At 42.6% G+C, this 17,830-nt stretch overlaps 1 protein-coding gene across 2 annotated transcripts in view; it reads left to right on the top strand.

Moving 5' to 3' along the window:
* FRMD3 (FERM domain containing 3) overlaps nt 1-17,830 on the top strand; it is a 125,285-nt gene that overhangs the window by 71,577 nt on the left and 35,878 nt on the right. For both annotated transcript variants that reach the window (XM_060280078.1, XM_060280079.1), the window contains exons 4-7: nt 1,702-1,780; nt 6,630-6,727; nt 8,563-8,686; nt 17,696-17,783. In XM_060280078.1, the coding sequence (XP_060136061.1) occupies nt 1,702-1,780; nt 6,630-6,727; nt 8,563-8,686; nt 17,696-17,783 (389 nt within the window). The remainder of the gene's footprint in view (nt 1-1,701; nt 1,781-6,629; nt 6,728-8,562; nt 8,687-17,695; nt 17,784-17,830) is intronic.

The raw sequence follows: 17,830 nt of genomic DNA, 5'->3' as shown, positions 1-17,830 counted from the left end.
GGCCAGTTCATGCAGAGACTTGCTTCTGAACAGACATGCATGTTGTAAATTACAGCAGGAGCTGCAGCTTACCAGGTGGGGGAGGGGAGGCATTGGCGAGGACACTGCAAGGCATAGCTGCCAAGTCTCCCGTTTTCCCCGGGAAATCCCCGTTTTTCCAGCAGTTCCTAGCTGAAAAAATGGATTTTTTTGTTTTCCCCCAGTTTATTCTGGTGCAGCGGCCATTTTGGAACTGGGCGGAGCATGCTCAGAAGCGACTTTTGATGCTGCTCTGCCCAGTTCCAAAATGGCTGCAGTGCGACTTCTGGCGTGGCTGCCATTTTGGAACTGGGCAAAGCAGCATCAAAAGTCACTTCTGAGCATGCTCCGCCCAGTTCCAAAATGGCGGCAGTGCTACTTCCGGTCTGCTATTTCCGGCCCAGTCCCTTATTTCTCTGACAGCAACTTGGCAGGTATGCTGCAAGGGAGTAGTGGCAGGGGTGTCGGTGGAGGTCCGCAGGTGAGTCTCCACGACCCCAACCTCATCACCGCCTTGCCCCTCCCCCTCCCAGTAAGACGCAGTGGCACCAGTGCTGAGAGGCTCTTGCTGTACTGTATCTCCACTCCACTGGGGGGAGGCCAAATAGTAATTTTATTGCTGCTTGAGAAAGTACCTTGTATTTCTCATTCCGTCGCATCCTACATTCTTCTCCGCCGCTAAAGACAATTACATAAATAAATAATGCAAGCAGTCTTTTATTTCCCATGTCTTTTCTACCTGCATGTCTAGATTATGTTACACATGAAGTAAATTGGCAGAGGTGCCTGCTTGCGAGGGCAATTGGGGGCAGCCAACGTTGTGTGGATGATGTCACGTGTGATGTCAATGTCCTGACATCGTGCGGAGCTGGGGGTAGAGTTGAACACAGCAGCCATGTGGCTTCAGTAGCCTCCTCCTCCTCCTGGCACTGCTTCCGGTGGGAGACTGCTTCGACCCTCCTTCCTCTCTGCAGCAGCAGGAAGAGGAGAAGGAACTGGCCACTAGAGCCATTCCATGCTCGGCTCCACAATTCACCTTTGTGCTTTTTGTACATTGTGGGGCAGCCAAAACCACAAAAATATTTTGTGTGTGCGCGCGCGTGCACGTGCGTGCAAAAGGGCTTGGCCCCTAGGAGTTGGTGCCACCTAGTGTGTGAATTTACAGGTGCTACAGGCTGCTGGGCCAAGTAATTACTAACGCAATGTCATCTGAAATCTCTGGAGTGACAAGGCCTGTCTAAGTACTGAGAGCCTAGCCTTCTGTCCTTCTCTGCATAACAAAACAGAACTTTCTGCCTCCTGAACGTCTCCTGACTACAGGATCATGGGTTATAAACCGCAGTGTCCATATCCGGCTCATGGCACAGCCCCTGGTCCAGCCCAGATACAGCCAATAATTAGGATTTTAAAAAATCTTTATGGTGGAATTTCTCTGGCTTTCTTTCTTTCTTTCTTTTAAAAAATGACACCGTACAACTCTCTAGTTTAGACTGACTATATTGTGCTTATGCTTTGATCTTCCTTATCACACATTAGATCTGCTTTTTGCTTGTTTCTCTTCTTAATTTGCTGCACTGCATCTCACAAGCTATTCTGAGAAACCAGTGGTAACATTTCCTGCAGTGCAAGAGAGGCCATGTTTTTATGCCGCTTTTCTCATGCTTTTTCTTTATAATGTTTCAGCTCATCCACCATATACCATGTGCTTTAGAGTGAAATTCTACCCCCATGAACCACTGAAGATTAAAGAAGAACTCACCAGGTATTTTTTTTTATATCCCTGTCTATTCATTTAGTCAATATTTTGGGAGCATGGCTAACTCCATCATCACCTATGAGATGCTAACCTTCTACACTTTAGCTAACTAATTTTTTTCACACATACAGGTATGCTGGAAATTTTAAAAACTGCTTCTAGGAGCTAAAATTGGGCCATCAGTGATTAGTAACAGAGTAAAGATGTTTATATGAAGGGCTAGATCAGGCATCCCCAAACTTCGGCCCTCCAGATGTTTTGGACTACAATTTCCATCTTCCCCAACCACTGGACCTGTTAGCTAGGGATCATGGGAGTTGTAGGCAAAAACATTTGGAGGGCCGCAGTTTGGGGATGCCTGCACTAGATGGTGAGGCACTGGTAGAAAATGGGATGTGAAGTTCCTGGGCTCCTTTTCTTCTCCTCTAGCCCAGTAGGCTTCTTGTGATACGCTGCTTTTGAAATTCCTGCAGGGTTAATCTGTTGTGTACTTACTCAGATGTAACCCCCACTACGTTCAATAGGCTTTACACCAACATAAATGTTCCATAAAGGACACCCACCTGTGCAATGGGACTTCCTCTCCTTTCCTTGTGTGCCCTGTGTGCTCCCCCCAACTCTCCGGGGCAGATGGGGGGGGGCTTCAGAGAGAGGGAAATCCCTTTGCACAGGTGGAAGCCCTTGCACCAGAGCGATGACACAGTTGCACACAACCCATAGTTCGGGGTATTCATCTGTTTCAAAACAGAGCTATGGGGTTGGACAGTTCCATTGTGCATATGAATAAAAGCTCTAGCTTCTGCAGCAAGCCTGCCACCAACCAGCAAGCCAACTTCTTGTTTTCAATTAATTTTCCTTCACTTATTGTTTTATTTTCTTGCAACATCTTTATTCCCCTCACCTATGAACAACCCTAAAAGTGCTAACATCGTAAAAAAGTAAAAAAACAAATAATAATTGAAGCCAAAGTGAAAACGGGCATGGTGAGAACTGGTTTTTAGGAACACTTGGTTTATAGGTGAGAATATAATGGAGCTAAGTAAACACAACAGTAGATCTTTGTGCTAGAAAAGCCTTGCCCAGACTGGGATCTTCTGGATGTTTTTCAGAAGTTTTACAACTCTGGAAGAAGCACTTCCCTAGCTCTTTCAATCCCTAATTTCTCCCAGCTAAAAACAGGGTGAGATCTGCTTGCACATTTTTTTTGGGGGGGGTTGATGCTTCCTGGATTCCAGAGGGCTGGGAGACACCCCCAGACACATTTTGGCTGAGTGTGGGTAACTGAGGTGGAGGGTAGAGAAGAAGTCTCACTGTGCAAGTGGATTTTCATCATGCGAGTGGGCAGAGAACACTAATTCTTCCCTCATTTTTCTGCTGTGCCTTCCATGGGCGTAGCCAGGATTTTTGTTGGAGGGGGGGACAGAGCTGATGTGATTGGTCAGTTAGTTAAGTATTTCTATTGTTTTACTTGATCTAAGGGGGACAGCTGACCCCTGCCCCCCCCCATGCCCATGGTGACTTCATGTTGATGAATGCTTTTAGATGATGCCCATTGCAAACTGGTAATTGTTTATTTCGAGCAGGGAAAATTAATCGTAAATGAAAATGTAGTCTATTAAAAAATAAAAAATACAATACTGTGTATTGGCAGAAGGCATTATAAATTATTTTTGTCAAGGGCATAAATATTTGAAATAACGTCAGTCTGTCTGGGAAAAGAAAACATTGACATTCCTAGGGAGAGGCTGTGTGAAAATGATGTTTGTTTATTGTGACAGCACACTGTGTGTAGCAATTTGCTCTGTTGGCTGGCAGTGCCCATTAAGTGTTTTCCTCCATAGGTTGTAAAGATATTTCACTGAGCAATAGGGAAAATAGTTAAACACCTGGGAGCATAGTTATGGTAAAGTCACAAATTTAGAAAAAGCAAAATCATCATAATTTTTATCTCTCTCTCTCCTTTTTTTTTTGCACTGTATGCAGCATTGCTAGCAAAGCTTAAAGGGTGCAAAATCCTTTACAGAGCTTGTGTGTTCTATCAGTTTTTGAGAATGCTCTTTTGGAATTTGTTACCAAAGAATCCTTTGTTACCCAACTTTCTAGCTGTCCCTAAAGTGGTAATGATGAGACATTGGCAAAGTAAATTTTGGAACAGTCAAATAAGCAAGGGAAACCTTTTAACACAGGGGGCTGCTTTGTAAACTACATTTTTATTTGGGACTCAGAAATTAATACCAGCATACATGCCTAGTATTATGATTATTAATTAAAAAAACATTTCTAAACTGCTCTTCATCCAATGGATGCTTGAAAAATGTACAGCAAACATAAAAATGAATCCAAAATAGTTATAGTTATAATAGCCATCAAAGCAATTACATACTGAGAGGCAACAAAAGATTTTAAAAGCTAATGGCAGGTTGAAGCAACAGTTATGATGAATGACCCACTTCAAATAGTAATCCATGCATTTTGCATGCTAATTGCACATGGAAAGCAACTGTTAAAGGTTTGGACTGCTGTTCCTGTCTATTTTGGAGGTAAAACGTTCAATTTCTGCAAATAGATTCAATTCATATAAGATGTTATACCTATGTTGTTCTGTTTTTCCATTTATTATATGCAAAATATGCATTTTTAATGTTTCAAAATGAGCTGCAGTACTACTACTACTATTAATAAAATGTAGATACTCATCACACTATTGTGTTTTGCAGTGCATGAAATGCTGAAGGAACATACTTTTTGAATTGTGGGTGATTTCTGTAGCGAGGGGATGTTTGCCTTCATTTGTGAGTGAAGATGAAGGACAAAGTGTGCTTCATGAAACAGATGTAGGGATACTTTAATCCAGCATTGTCCAATTTATGATTTAAACTGTATACAAATATGTGCTACCATCCGATAAGAATTTGGTTTTGGAAATCTACACACTGTATGCTGTCAGTCAGAAACAGGCATCACTAAATGATTATGTCACCACTACTGATCTCTTCCTAGAAACCTTTTTACACTTATCTCACACTTGACCCTTCCTTTCAACCTTTGAAAACATCAACTTATAGCAATGGGGGAATCCACTGTATCTTGTTTATAGAGCCGTGTAGCATGGACTGAGATGAAAACATTAAATTCCTCTCTGTGGAATTTGTATCAGTTCTCACCAGAGTGCGAAAAATTCCCCAAATGTGCTCTTCAGCCAGAGCAAATTCCCAGGGTAGTACAAACTGATTTACACAACTAGGAAGTGTTATTAAAACTTTTCCCCCCATTTAGAGGCTAGCGGGGTACCTCAAAGTATAATCAGGCTGTGGACTTATTTAGCACATTGCCTTGTGAAGTAAGAATTTTTGTATCTGTTCACTACAGTGGAACAAATTTTCTCTCTCGAGAACCACTAGCAGTTATATAATGTGAATTTTTGAAAGGAGTTTAATGAACTGTGACTGGCCAAAGATTACATTAGGAAGATGCCACAAAAAGGGCAATTATGAATGAAGCACAACAATTATGAATTCTGCAGTAACCTTCCTTATTGGACCCCACCCCAAACAACTTTTTGAACCATTAAAGATCCCTGGATTTCAGAGTAGAGCTGGGATCCAAATTACTAGAGGACCGGGTGTGGGTTGTTGTTGTTGTTTTGTCGAGAAGAAAAAGTCCCAAATTCCCCTTTATGTGAAAATAGTTACACAGATCTTCAGATCCTAGTCTAGGGGTCTAGTTTTCTAGCAACCTATGGAAAAAAGTATGTGGCACACGGTTGCGAATATATTTTCTTGTGGTTTTTTTTAGTAACCACAGGAGGCAGCAATCTTGAGCAGAAGACCACTAAGAAAAGGAGACTGGTTAACCCTTGCCTTTCCAGTCACTTCCCTCTCAAAACAGTCCCTTCCCCCAAGCTCCTTTTTCCACTTGTGGAGAAAAAACATACAGATGCTCCTACCTTTTCCCATAAGGGGAGAAGAGAGCAGCTGGGAGCATGATTCAAGCTGGGAAATGGCCAGAGGGCAAAAGGCCAAGCAGCCCATTCCTTCCCTCTCCTGGTCTTTTATTTAAGATTCAGTCTTCCAAGATTCACCTGCTTTTAAAAAAGTCATGGTCCAGCCAAATATGAAAATGTGTTTTCTCTCCTTGCACTGTTCTTAACATTTTGATTAGAATTGCATGGCAAACTTCCACTTGAATGCCTTAGTCTGATGGCTGGAACAGAAACACTGAGCATGGTTTGACTCAAGAGTAGACCCACTGAAGTTAATGAACCCAACCAATTTCAATTGGTCTACTTTGAGTAAAATACCACCCTGTGTAGATTTATACATGGGGGGGGGGGAATGAATGCATTTGCTGTCGTCCTGAGAGCCTTCTGTAGGAACCAATAATATATTGGAATCTTTTAAAGGCACAACTGTGATAAAAGGAGTATAAATTCAATATTGCATCTCAGCTTTGTTCATAAGCAGCATGCTAAATGTAATTCTTTCTTCTTCAACACATGGCCCGGTTGGTAGAAAGGAGAAAATATATTCGTACCAGCAACCTGAATTTTACTTCTGCATTGGCTCTCTGGCACCTTTACATTAGCTAATGTTGTGATGTACATTGATTAAATGAGAATAAAGGCAAAATAAATATAGAAACAGAATCTGAAGAAGTGTGCATGCACAAGAAAGCTCATACCAATGACAAACTTAGTTGGTCTCTAAGGTGCTACTGGAATGAATTTTTTTTATTTTGTTCGACAACATGGCTACCTACCTGTAACTTGAATCTTCATAAGATAGGGTCCCGTCCAACTCTACAATTCTATGATTCTATGTCTGTTATATATAGTATTTTTCCTTACACCATGCAGGTACCTTTTATACCTACAAATCAAAAGAGACATTTTCCATGGCCGCTTGCTGTGTTCATTTTCTGACGCTGCCTTCCTGGGCGCATGCATTGTCCAAGGTGAGTGAAGACAACAGCCTCTTCAGAACTCTCCTCAGCATCACAACCAGATATATATATATATATATTGCAATATCAAAAACCTTATGAAAGTTTTGTAAACTAATTTGGTTTGGATCCAGATTTAGTTAGTCATAGTTTAGTCCCATTGAAATTGATGTGATCTTAGTTAGCAATAGCAGCAGTTGCCGGGGGTATATGTGGGAGCAGGGACATGGGTGGCGCTGTGGTCTAAACCACTGAGCCTCTTGGGTTTGCCGATCGGAAGTTTGGCAGTTCGAATCCCCATGACAGGGTGAGCTCCCGTTGTTCTGTCCCAGCTCCTGCCAACCTAGCAGTTCGAAAGCACGCCAGTGCAAGTAGATAAATAGGTACCTGTGGAGGGAAGGTAAACGGGGTTTCCGTGCGCTCTGGCTTCCGTCACAGTGTCCCGTTGCGCCAGAAGCGGTTTAGTCATGTTGGCCACATGACCCGGAAAGCTGTCTGTGAACAAACGCTAGCTCCCTTGGCCTGACAGTGAGATGAGCGCCGCAACCCCCTAGTCGCCTTTGACTGGACTTAACTGTCCAGGGGTCCTTTAGCTTTACCTTTTGTGGGAGCAGTCTCCTCCTGGCAATGGCAGTGTTGCATTTGCCGGGGTGGAGTAAGGCAGTAGTGCAGGCGGTGGAGCTCCAGATTGGTGGGAGTGATGCCATCGCTGGCAACCACTTGCAATTTCACACTGCCCCACCCTATCCCAGTACAGTGGTACCTCTGGTTAAGAACTTAATTCGTTCTGGAGGTCCGTTCTTAACCTGAAACTGTTCTTAACCTGAAGCACAACTTTAGCTAATGGAGCCTCCCGTTGCCGCCGCTGCGCAATTCCTGTTCTCATCCTGAGGTAAAGTTCTTAACCTGAGGTACTACTTCCGGGTTAGTGGAGTCTGTAATTCGAAGTGTTTGTAACCTGAGGTGTTTGTAACCCGAGGTACCACTGTACCGGGAAGCAGTGGCATCACCAGGAGGAACCACTGCAGCTCTGCCAGCTAGATATTATTCATTCATTTGTTTATTTTTCACGTATACTGTTTCATTGAAATAAAAGCTCAAAGCAGATTTCTGACAGAATAAAACAATAAGATGACAGTCATACCTCTAGTTACGTTCGCTGCAGGTTGCGTACATCACGGGTTACGAACTCGCTGAACCTGGAAGTGCCAGAACGGGTTACTTCTGGGTTTGGCGATTCGCGCATGCGCAGACGCGCTGAATGACATCATGCGCAGAAGTGTCGAATCGCGTGGCGAGCATGCGTAGATTCGGCGCTCAGGTTCCGTACTGCTCTGGATGCGAACGGGGCTCCGGAACAGATCCCATTTGCATGTATTTAAAAGAAAATAAGAAATGATAAGCTAAAAACTAGGTTAAAACACATGCTGACTAACTTGTCCTATTAATTTCGGTGGGACTTATGCATGACAAGCTTAGTCTGGAGCCATCCAAATTAGACATAAATATGTAGCTGAAATAACAGGCTGTGTGTAGCTTTTTTCAACCAAAAAGGCCATCCCTTCAGTAGCCATCTGCTTAAGATTTGAAACTGCCAGAGAAAGGCTTTCTGAATGACACTAACTTTGCACTGGAGAAAGAACCATTCAGATCCCTGAGTCACAAACTATATAAGGCTTTAAAGGTAAGCACCAGAGTTTCAATATTATGTGCGGAGGTCTATTCATATATTAATAACAAATAATTCACTGCCAGTTTATTTTTTGTGACTAGGGATTCAATTTAGCTAACTGCTCACATACTTGGTGCTTCTTCCCTAATCTTTCTTTGCATTTTTATCTGCGCAGCTGAGTTCGGTGACTATGATCCTGATGAACACTTGGACAATTATGTCAGTGAGTTTAAGATTTTCCCCAAACAATCCCAAAAGCTGGAGAGAAAAATACTTGATATACATAAAAACGAATTCAGGTAATTTTGAAAGCTGATTAAAAGATGTATTAAAAGAGGATTATTTATCTATTATTTATTAGTGCTTTCTGCAGGTTGTAACTTACACAGGTAGAAAATAAAAATCTGTATTTTAAAGGGGTCAGTAGAGGACAATGCAGTTTAAATTGTGCAAGTTAACAGATCTGTTATGATCCAAAACTGAGCCGATACCATAGTGAGCCCACAATTAAGCTCACTGATTTCAGTGAGCCGACAGTGATGCAACTCTATATTTGATTCGTTTAAGAACGCTTTGTTTTAAGATCAGACTTCCAGAATGGATTAAGTTCATAAACCAAGGTACCGCGGTATAAATTCTCAAAAGATCAACAAGTAACATATAATCACAACATACATATTGTTTTATATTTCTCTATTTTTCACCTGGATGTGGCAAATACTGAGCTAGCGTATATGAATATCACTGCTACTGACAAGTGGTAATTTTGGTTTTGCGGGTGAATGTTAAAGAAAAGAACATGGTTGTTATCCAAAGGTTTAGAACATACTTTGATGTTCATAATAATAATAATAATAATAATAATAATAATTTATACCCCGCCCATCTGGCGGCTTCCAACAAAATATTAAAACACAGTGGTCTGTTAAACATTAAAAGCCTCCCTAAACAGGGCTGCCTTCAGATGTCAGTCTGGTAGATGTTTTTCTCTTTGACATCTGGTGGGAGGGGGTTCCACAGGGTGGGTGCCACTACCAAGAGGGCCCTCTGCCTGGTTCCCTGTAACTTGGCTTCTCGCAGTGAGGGAACCGCCAGAAGGCCCTCAGCGCTGGACCTCAGTGTCCAGGTAGAATGATGGGGGTGGAGATGCTCCTTCAGGTATACTGGACCGAGGCCATTTAGGGCTTTAAAGATCAGCACCAACAATTTGAATTGTGCTCGGAAACGTACTGGGAGCCAACGTAGGTCTTTCAAGACTGGTCTTACGTGGTCTTGGCAGCTGCTCCCAGTCATCAATCTAGCTGCCGCATTCTGGATTAGCTGTAGTTTCCGGGTCACCTTCAAAGGTAGCCCCACATAGAGTGCATTGCAGTAGTCCAAGCAAGCGATAACTTGGATTCAGCTCAGTTCAGTTACTTTCTGGTTAAACATTTTACCGTTTCCTGAAGAGCAGCTATATTAGTTTGTGGTGCCTTCCAGTAAAGGCTAACTTGTTTATTACTGCAACATATTTACAGGCAAGAGTCTACCTCTTTGCCCCCCCCCCCCAAAAATAGTATTATTTTTCATTTTCAGCTTTTACAAATATTTTGACAAGAAAAACAAAATCTTTACAAATCTAAATTACCTTCCCCTCGACTTCCCTCTGCTCCTTTCTGCGGTTACTTACTTCATATATTTTTATTACGGCATATCCAATTCAAATATATAAACAAATTTTCCCAAATCTTCCCCTAATTGTCTCTTACTGCACATGTTTATATCAGTCCCGCTAATGTTTTAATTTGTTTACAATATGTCTTCAAATAGTCAATGATTTTCCCCCATTCTATTTTAAAAAGTCTCTCCTCTCGAAAGTCTACTTTGATTATAGTTCTCTTTCTAGAAGAAAATCATATGAGAGGTTTTGTTACTGCTTTCATTTTAATTGACATTCTGTTGATTTTGTGGTAATTATCCTTTGAAGGATATTTTCTTATTACTGTTGGATGAGCAGTAGTTTGGTTTTTATTAGTTTGAATTTCTATTCTAGTTGCTTTGAGACTGTTCCGATGTAAAGCAACTCATAAATGTAATGAATATTTATAGTTTATCATCATCATCATCATCATCATCATCATCATCATCATCATATATATGTAGAACATTTTTCTCCTTTGACTTATTATTTGATAATGGAACAGACTAGAGAGGACAAACCATTTCTCTCTTGCTATAGAGATTTGCGGCATCTTATTATTTTGGAGATAAACGTTGTTTTGGGAAAGCTTGCCCCCTTCAGGCATACTTTTCAACTGAAGAATTAAGAGCATAATTTAAATTATCCTGTAGTAGATGTGAAAAGTGTCGTGGAAAGTTGTTAGAAAACCATTTGCTTTGTTTATTTAACACTTGCAATTACCAGCAGATTCCAAGACTTAGAAGTAGTCAGAAGTTCATTTAGGGAAAGATAAACTGTGCTAGCAGAATGCAGTATCTGAAGGCAATGGGCCAGCGCAAGACCATGCAGGCCTTTCCATTGTTGATGTGTGCATTTTGCAGGATGGGCTTTGCACAAACTGACAAGATTGGTCTCCGTAATATGGATACACTACTAGGGTTGCCATAGTTGATGAGCTTTTTAAAAGGAAAAACCAAATTGAGCTTTGTTTCAAAATCCCAGGCATTTTGCCAAAATTCCCCCCAGACGATATTTTCAGCAGGAAATTCCAGACTTAAGGCAACCCTGTACACTGCCTCCGTGGTTGTGCATCTTGCTTTGCATGCAGAAGATCCCAGGTTTTCAATCTTATGCACATCATAGGTCTTATGCTTGTCTTATGCACATCATAGGTCTTATGCTCCATCATAGGTCAGCCTAGGGTGAACACCTGAGGTAGGCAAAGAACCGGGGACATGATCTATTCACATACACACCCCAGATGCTTCCCTGGACTCAGGCACGGGCACAACCCCCTCTTGGGGGTTGAACAAACCATTGAGTCCCTGGATTCCTTTAACGGAATACCCTTCACATAGGGATGACCAGACCATTCTCCCATCCCTATCACCTGAACCAGTGCCTATCCGAAACCTTACAAGTTGTGACGATTTGCTACACGGCAGTTAAAACCCAAATGGCAACAGCCAATCAGCCAAGTGGGGAAAATTCCTGCCGTGCCCCTGTCCCAATGACAGACAACACACGTCGGCGTAGCAAAGTCAGTCGCAAAAAGCCCTAAATATAGGGAGAGGTGGGCGGGTGTTCCGAATGCACGAGCTGAAAGAGGAAGCTCTGGGTCACGTGCATGGGTATATATAGGTCCCTTGGTCAGTTTAGCTAGCGTCCCATTGGTCTGATTAAACCCAACATCGAGGGACCTATCAATCGGGTGTTGTGGCTATCCAAATACACAGCACAGGAGGTCAGTCTCCAGGTCTCACCACAACACGTGCCCTCTCTTAGGGAGGACACGATTTGTCATGGGGCCCATGGATACAGTAGGGCAAAATAAATTAGCAGTGGACAAACGCTGTATCACATGCATGAACTGCTAGGGAAATGGTGACTCACAGTGACAGGTGTCAAAGTGGGGAACAAGCATCTTTTTCAGGTGTAAGAACATTTGCTCTTTTCTTCTTCATGAAGATCTATCAAAATGTGGAGCATCTGAACGCTGTTCTGTCTGAAGTAGATGTCAGATTTCTAGCTGTACTTTCTAGAAGTACTTCTTGTCGTTGTTTTAACTTAGGCAACCTTCCACTTTTATCAAAAAGAAAGTACAATTCACATTTATTCAACAATCATTCTAGGGAGTTTGTTATTTTTGTTTTTAACACACACACACACTACGAACCATAGTGGCTAAATGTTGGTTCTAATGTAGTTTTACTAATAGGGATGGACCTTCAGATATATTTCATTCATTTATACTTCCAAGGCACACATATGGGGTTAGATCCTACAACAATGTTTCCTTTTCTCACCCCAATATTTTCCAGAGGAACTGGGGTCATTGCTAAACAACCTGGGCTGTGTTACCTGGGGGATGAGAGGAGAAAACTTTAACTTAGGCAATCTTGATGTGCAACCAATTCTTCCTTCCCATTTTATCCCTATGAAATTGGTTAGGCTGAGAAAGAGTGAGAGGCTCAAAGGCATCTGGTGAGCTTTATGGCTGAGTGAGGGAAGGCCCACCCTGTCCTAGTCCACCACTGTCTGTTCAACAAAAATAGGAGTCATATGGATGACTATCACATATATCTACTATTGCATGGCATGGTTTCAACCACTTCTGGGATTCTTCATAGACCATTGCCTGACTCATAAGAAGAGATGGATAGAAATCCTTACCATTGTAATAGTAGGGCCATCACAGATCTAACTTCAGACAGAACTTTAATTTTGCTTCCTATTGGGATGGTGTGCTATTTAAGCAGTCTATATTAGCTGCAAACTCTCCTCTAAATTCCACTTACCCGGTTTTGATTGCAGCTCTTCTGCTTTGATCCTTGCAACTTCTACATTTGTTTTTAATTCAAGTGTGAGACCAGCAGCTGTCCCAGATTCCAAGCCTGTCAACAAAGACTGTACAGAATTTCCCCTCTCAACACTATTATGACACACTTAAGATCATTGCTCAGCCGCGGGCCCCTCAGTGGAGCTATAAGCAAGCATGATATTAAATATAGCTTTTGGACTGAATTGCTTAGACCCTCCCATGGCCTAGGGGAAATCTTTTCATTGTATTGGTTTGAAATCATTTGAAACAAGGTCTGGCTTAAGAATGACTCGTGCTGACAAGATAATAACTTTCTGTCCTTTTCACGTTACGTGAATGATTTCCTAGGGATATACCCCTAGAAATAAGGGGCTGGGGGCTATTTCTCATAGGTGTTTGTGTGTCTCTGTGGTGGCACCTTCTTATAGTAGTTCCATCACATACTGTGCCATGTTGCTCTTGCTTGCTACGCAAGTTGGCTCCCAATACACAGGTAGCCCATATGCTGATGGCAAATCATGCTGCTGGCAGCTTGCATCAAGCTGGTACAAAGGAGATGCACAGGAAATAGTTGTCCCAGTGCCATAACTACTTGGCACTGCAGTAAGTAAAATTATGCCTTAACCCCTGCAAGGACCTACGAGACCGCCTCTCCTGGTATGCCCCGGGGAGGATCTTAAGGTCCATGAATAACAACACTTTGGAGGTCCTGAGCCTCAAGGTGGTTAGATTGGTCTCAACTAGGGCCAGGGCCTTTTCAGCACTGGCCCCGACTTGGTGGAATGCTCTGTCACAAGAGACCAGGGCCCTGCGGGATTTGACGTCTTTCCACAGGGCCTGCAAGATGGAGCTGTTCTCCCTGGCTTTTGACCTGGACTCACTCTGACCCCTTATATGGGATTTGGTATATAAATTTTCCCCTGGCTTTTTTGCTGGCCCATGTAGGACAAGCATGGATAGCTGGCACAGGTGAATATCTGATGTTTCCTCCCTTTATGGTCTTGATTTATGGGCTACTACTAAAACCACTACTACTACTACTACTACTAAACCATTGAGCCTAGGGCTTGCTGATCAGAAGGTTGGCAGTTCAAATCCCCGCGATGGGGTGAGCTCCCTTTGCTCGTTTCCTGTTCCTGCCAACCTAGCAGTTCGAAAGCACGTCAAAAGTGCAAGTAGATAAATAGGTACCGCTCCGGCGGGAAGGTAAACAGTGTTTCTGTGCGCTGCTTTGGTTCGCCAGAAGTGGCTTAGTCATGCTGGCCACATGACCCGGAAGCTGTATGCTGGCTCCCTTGGCCAGTAAAGGGAGATGAGTGCCACAACCCCAGAGTTGTCTGCGACTGGACCTAACTGTCAGAGGTCCCTTTACCTTTTACTAAAATGAGGCTGCATTTTAAGCTGTATTTTAATTAACTGTTTTTTCTTTTTTCTTTCTTTCTATTACGTTTTATTGTAATTTATATTCAGTGTTGGCCTCCCTGAGCCTAACTGTTGTTGTTGTTGTTGTTGTTGTTATTATGATTATTATTATTAAGTGGGCAAGGGCATTTAGCTCTTCCAGACTTACCTGCAAATTCCTTTCATCCAGCAACAATAGTGCAAGGCTGTTTAGCTGTTGCCATCTTTGGGCCTTTAAAACTACCTTTAGATAAGATGTTAAGTGAGCTATCTTGAAGGGCTTACCCAAAGTTCACTGTAGTATTGTGCAATGGTACTACAAAGAGAGCAGGGAAAGTGCTCTATTGCCACAACATCCATGAAATACCCTCCAACTTGTCCCTATTTTCCTGGGACAGTCTTGGAATTACGAAACCCATCCCAGCTTCTGATTTGATCCTAGAATGTGCCCATTTCTCCCTGCCAGTGCCACCGCCACCGAGCTTGGGCAACTCGTAGTGGCTGCTGGAGAGCAGGTGAAGAGGAGGAGAGCCTTGTGTGACGCACCAACTCAGAGGTGCAGGCAGAGAGCAGGGCCACCCTGGATGGAAAGAAAGCGAGAGCGGAGCAGAGAGCAAGGAGTCTTGTTTTAAAAAATGCTTTGTGCGCCCACCTCTAACTTTGAGAAGGTTTGAGGAGGGTCAGTTGGGGGGGGAGTGAGAAATGCCCCTGTTTTCATCTGAGGGATGTTGGAGGGTATGCCGTGAGTTCCACTGAAAGAGTAATTTTACTGGATTTAGGGTCCACACGTGTGGGTAAATTACCCCCCCCACACACACACATTCCAGGACAGGCATCTGCATGACTGATCCCATAAGTCAGTGCTTTAATGAGGTAGCTTGTTAAACTGGGCTATTAGATGAAAATGAATTAGTCTACTAGGTGCTTTTGTTGGTTTTTGTTTTGCTTAGTTTGACAAGACTACAATCTAATAGGCCAATTTAACGTGCTGCCCTTGAGTACTCCCAGAAAAAGCACTGTGTGTTGTAGACCAGCATCAGAATTCTTTCCCCTCATTCAGTTCTATGTTTTGCTGCATTTTTTTAATTGAGTGGGGTGGGGTCTTTTTTGTCTTCTTGAGAGTCAGTGGAGTTTGCAGATCTACTTTTCTTCTCTTTCCCTCCACATTGTTGTTGCATCCCTCCCTGGTACAAAAGCAGATTTGTATTTTTCTCTCTAAGAATTTCAGAAATGACTTTAATTAACATCTTTGTCCATTTATTGTCCTCACTCCTTTTCTCATTTGTGACATGAACATTTGACATTGCTTGTGAAGTGGCCAATTTCTTTACAGTTTGCCTTGGTTAAAATATTTTATTGGTTCTAAATCCAAAACTGATAATTACTAGTATATTTTCATTTTTCGGCTTTCTACCCATTCCAGTTCCAAATCTGGGAGGCATTACTACTTTAAAACAGTACAAATGCATAACATAAATTTTATCTACTACTGTTAAACTGATTATTCTATATTTGAGTGCTGCTTAATATTGTGTTAGACCATTGGCCCAACTAGTCTTGTGGTAGTATTTATATCCCACCTTTTCCCCTGACAGGGACTTAAGGGGCCTTACAGCTAAAAGAGAAGCAGCCACAAACATAGAAAAAACTATTATTAAAAACAATTTAACATTAATAATATATAAATATGTTCTATTAAAACATACAGATCATTCTGACTGGCAGTGGCTCTCCAGAGGTTCAGAGGACATTTCTTAGTTTGGGGGCACAGGTGGAGATCCTGCAATTAAATCTGGGCCCATCTGCCTGCAGTTGCTCTGCGGCAGAACTCTGCACAAATGCTGCATATTGGTGAATCATTCTGCAAAGCCAGGGGTGATCTGTATGGTCCCCTCCAGATGTTGCTGGACAACAGCTCCCATCATCCCTGACTGTTGAGGCTGCTGACTGGAGCTGATGGGAATTGGATTCCAGCAGCACCTTGGCACCACATTGGCACTCCAGCACAAAGCAGCGTCACTTGCGAACATCAAAAGAAATCCATGATGTCTGCAGTACATACTTTGGGAAGACTTACCTTTGTTCTGATTTGCAATTCAGTTAAACTGTGGGTGGGAAGCAGATGGGGTTGAATATCTCACACATTGAAAAAAGTAGTTTTTTGGTTACTTTGGATAGTATAGCATGGAAGGAGAGGGATCCATGCTTCCCCCCCCATATCCTATTCCCCAATGCAAACCCATAAAGAGGTCACTCTGTCCCAGGGAGAAGAAGAGCAAAACGTAAAATGACTTTAAAATTATGCACGGCTGTGCAAGTGTGCATCAAGAAGTAGCATCTCAAACGATCAAATCAATTATGACGACCATTTGCTCATTGAGAGCAAAATAAAGGATAAAACTTCTTTCTCACAGATTCACTTCCACTTGCCCCAGGGCAAAAAGGCTGAAGGGGGCGCAGTAAAGGAAACCAGAGAGGAGGGGGCCAAATCAGTTCTGCAGGATCAAACTCATTCCTACCATTAATTTTAAGGTTCTTGCCACACTGCTGCGTCACATGGAGTGTGGAGGGGAGCTTGCCAGATGGAAGGATCCTCCCCCCCCCCGCCCCACGATCCCACCCCACCCCCATGGGAGGAAGAGATGGGGCGGGGGTACTTTTCTGCACAAACAGAAGTCCTTTGCAGGGCTTCCACTGGTGGGGCATGTTAGGTGATTCCTTCCCAGTGGGTTTGTCAGGAGGCTGGAGGTTACAAATGCCTCTGCTCTCCGTGCATGGATATCTGGCAGCCTTAATTATGGCTAATGCTAACGGCTTTTGATAATATTCACACTGCTGCCACAAAGCATTTATGCAGACACTCTGTGCAGTAGATTTATATGAAACATGTATGTCAATCCTTTCTGTTTGGGAAAACACACTACCTTTGTGCCAGATCAGCAGGTATGCATGACATGGTTTACCATTTGGATCATTTTTCTCATTTGGATACACGCATCGTAAAGTGGAGTGTTCCACAAGAATGCCTGGAGAGGCAGCCATGACCAAAATATCCTTGTTTATTTGCTTGTTTATTTCCAGAGCGGGAAAGAAATACATCTTAATAGGAGTGCTTCTTTAAAATGAATTTAGGAAATAGCTCATTGGAAACCAAGACTGCCGCTTATTTCTTACTAAGCTCCAACTGTCCCATGTGCACCAGAAGAGAGCAAATATTTGAAAGATACTTGATAGCCCCTGATTAACTGCACAGCTCACTGGAGTCCCGAGAATATGTGAAGAGCATCTAGGCTTAATCCAAAGGGATTAGGTGCTGTGAGAGAGTACAAGCAGAATCATATGAAAGATCTCCTATTTCCCCTCTCATGATAGATATCATTGGCTGATTTTTTTTGTATTTTTTTCCATTATGCTTTCTCTTTTTAGGGGTCAGAGTCCAGCTGTTGCTGAGTTTAATTTATTATTGAAAGCACATTCTTTAGAAACCTATGGTGTTGATCCCCACCCTTGCAAGGTAATGTATTTTTTTATTTTTTTAAAGCACAATTAGTATTTTCCATA

This window comes from Zootoca vivipara, chromosome 11 (genome assembly GCF_963506605.1).
Source record: "Zootoca vivipara chromosome 11, rZooViv1.1, whole genome shotgun sequence".
Classification (NCBI taxonomy): domain Eukaryota; kingdom Metazoa; phylum Chordata; class Lepidosauria; order Squamata; family Lacertidae; genus Zootoca; species Zootoca vivipara.
Note: the sequence above shows the minus strand (reverse complement) of the source record. Positions and strands in the feature narration are given on the sequence as shown.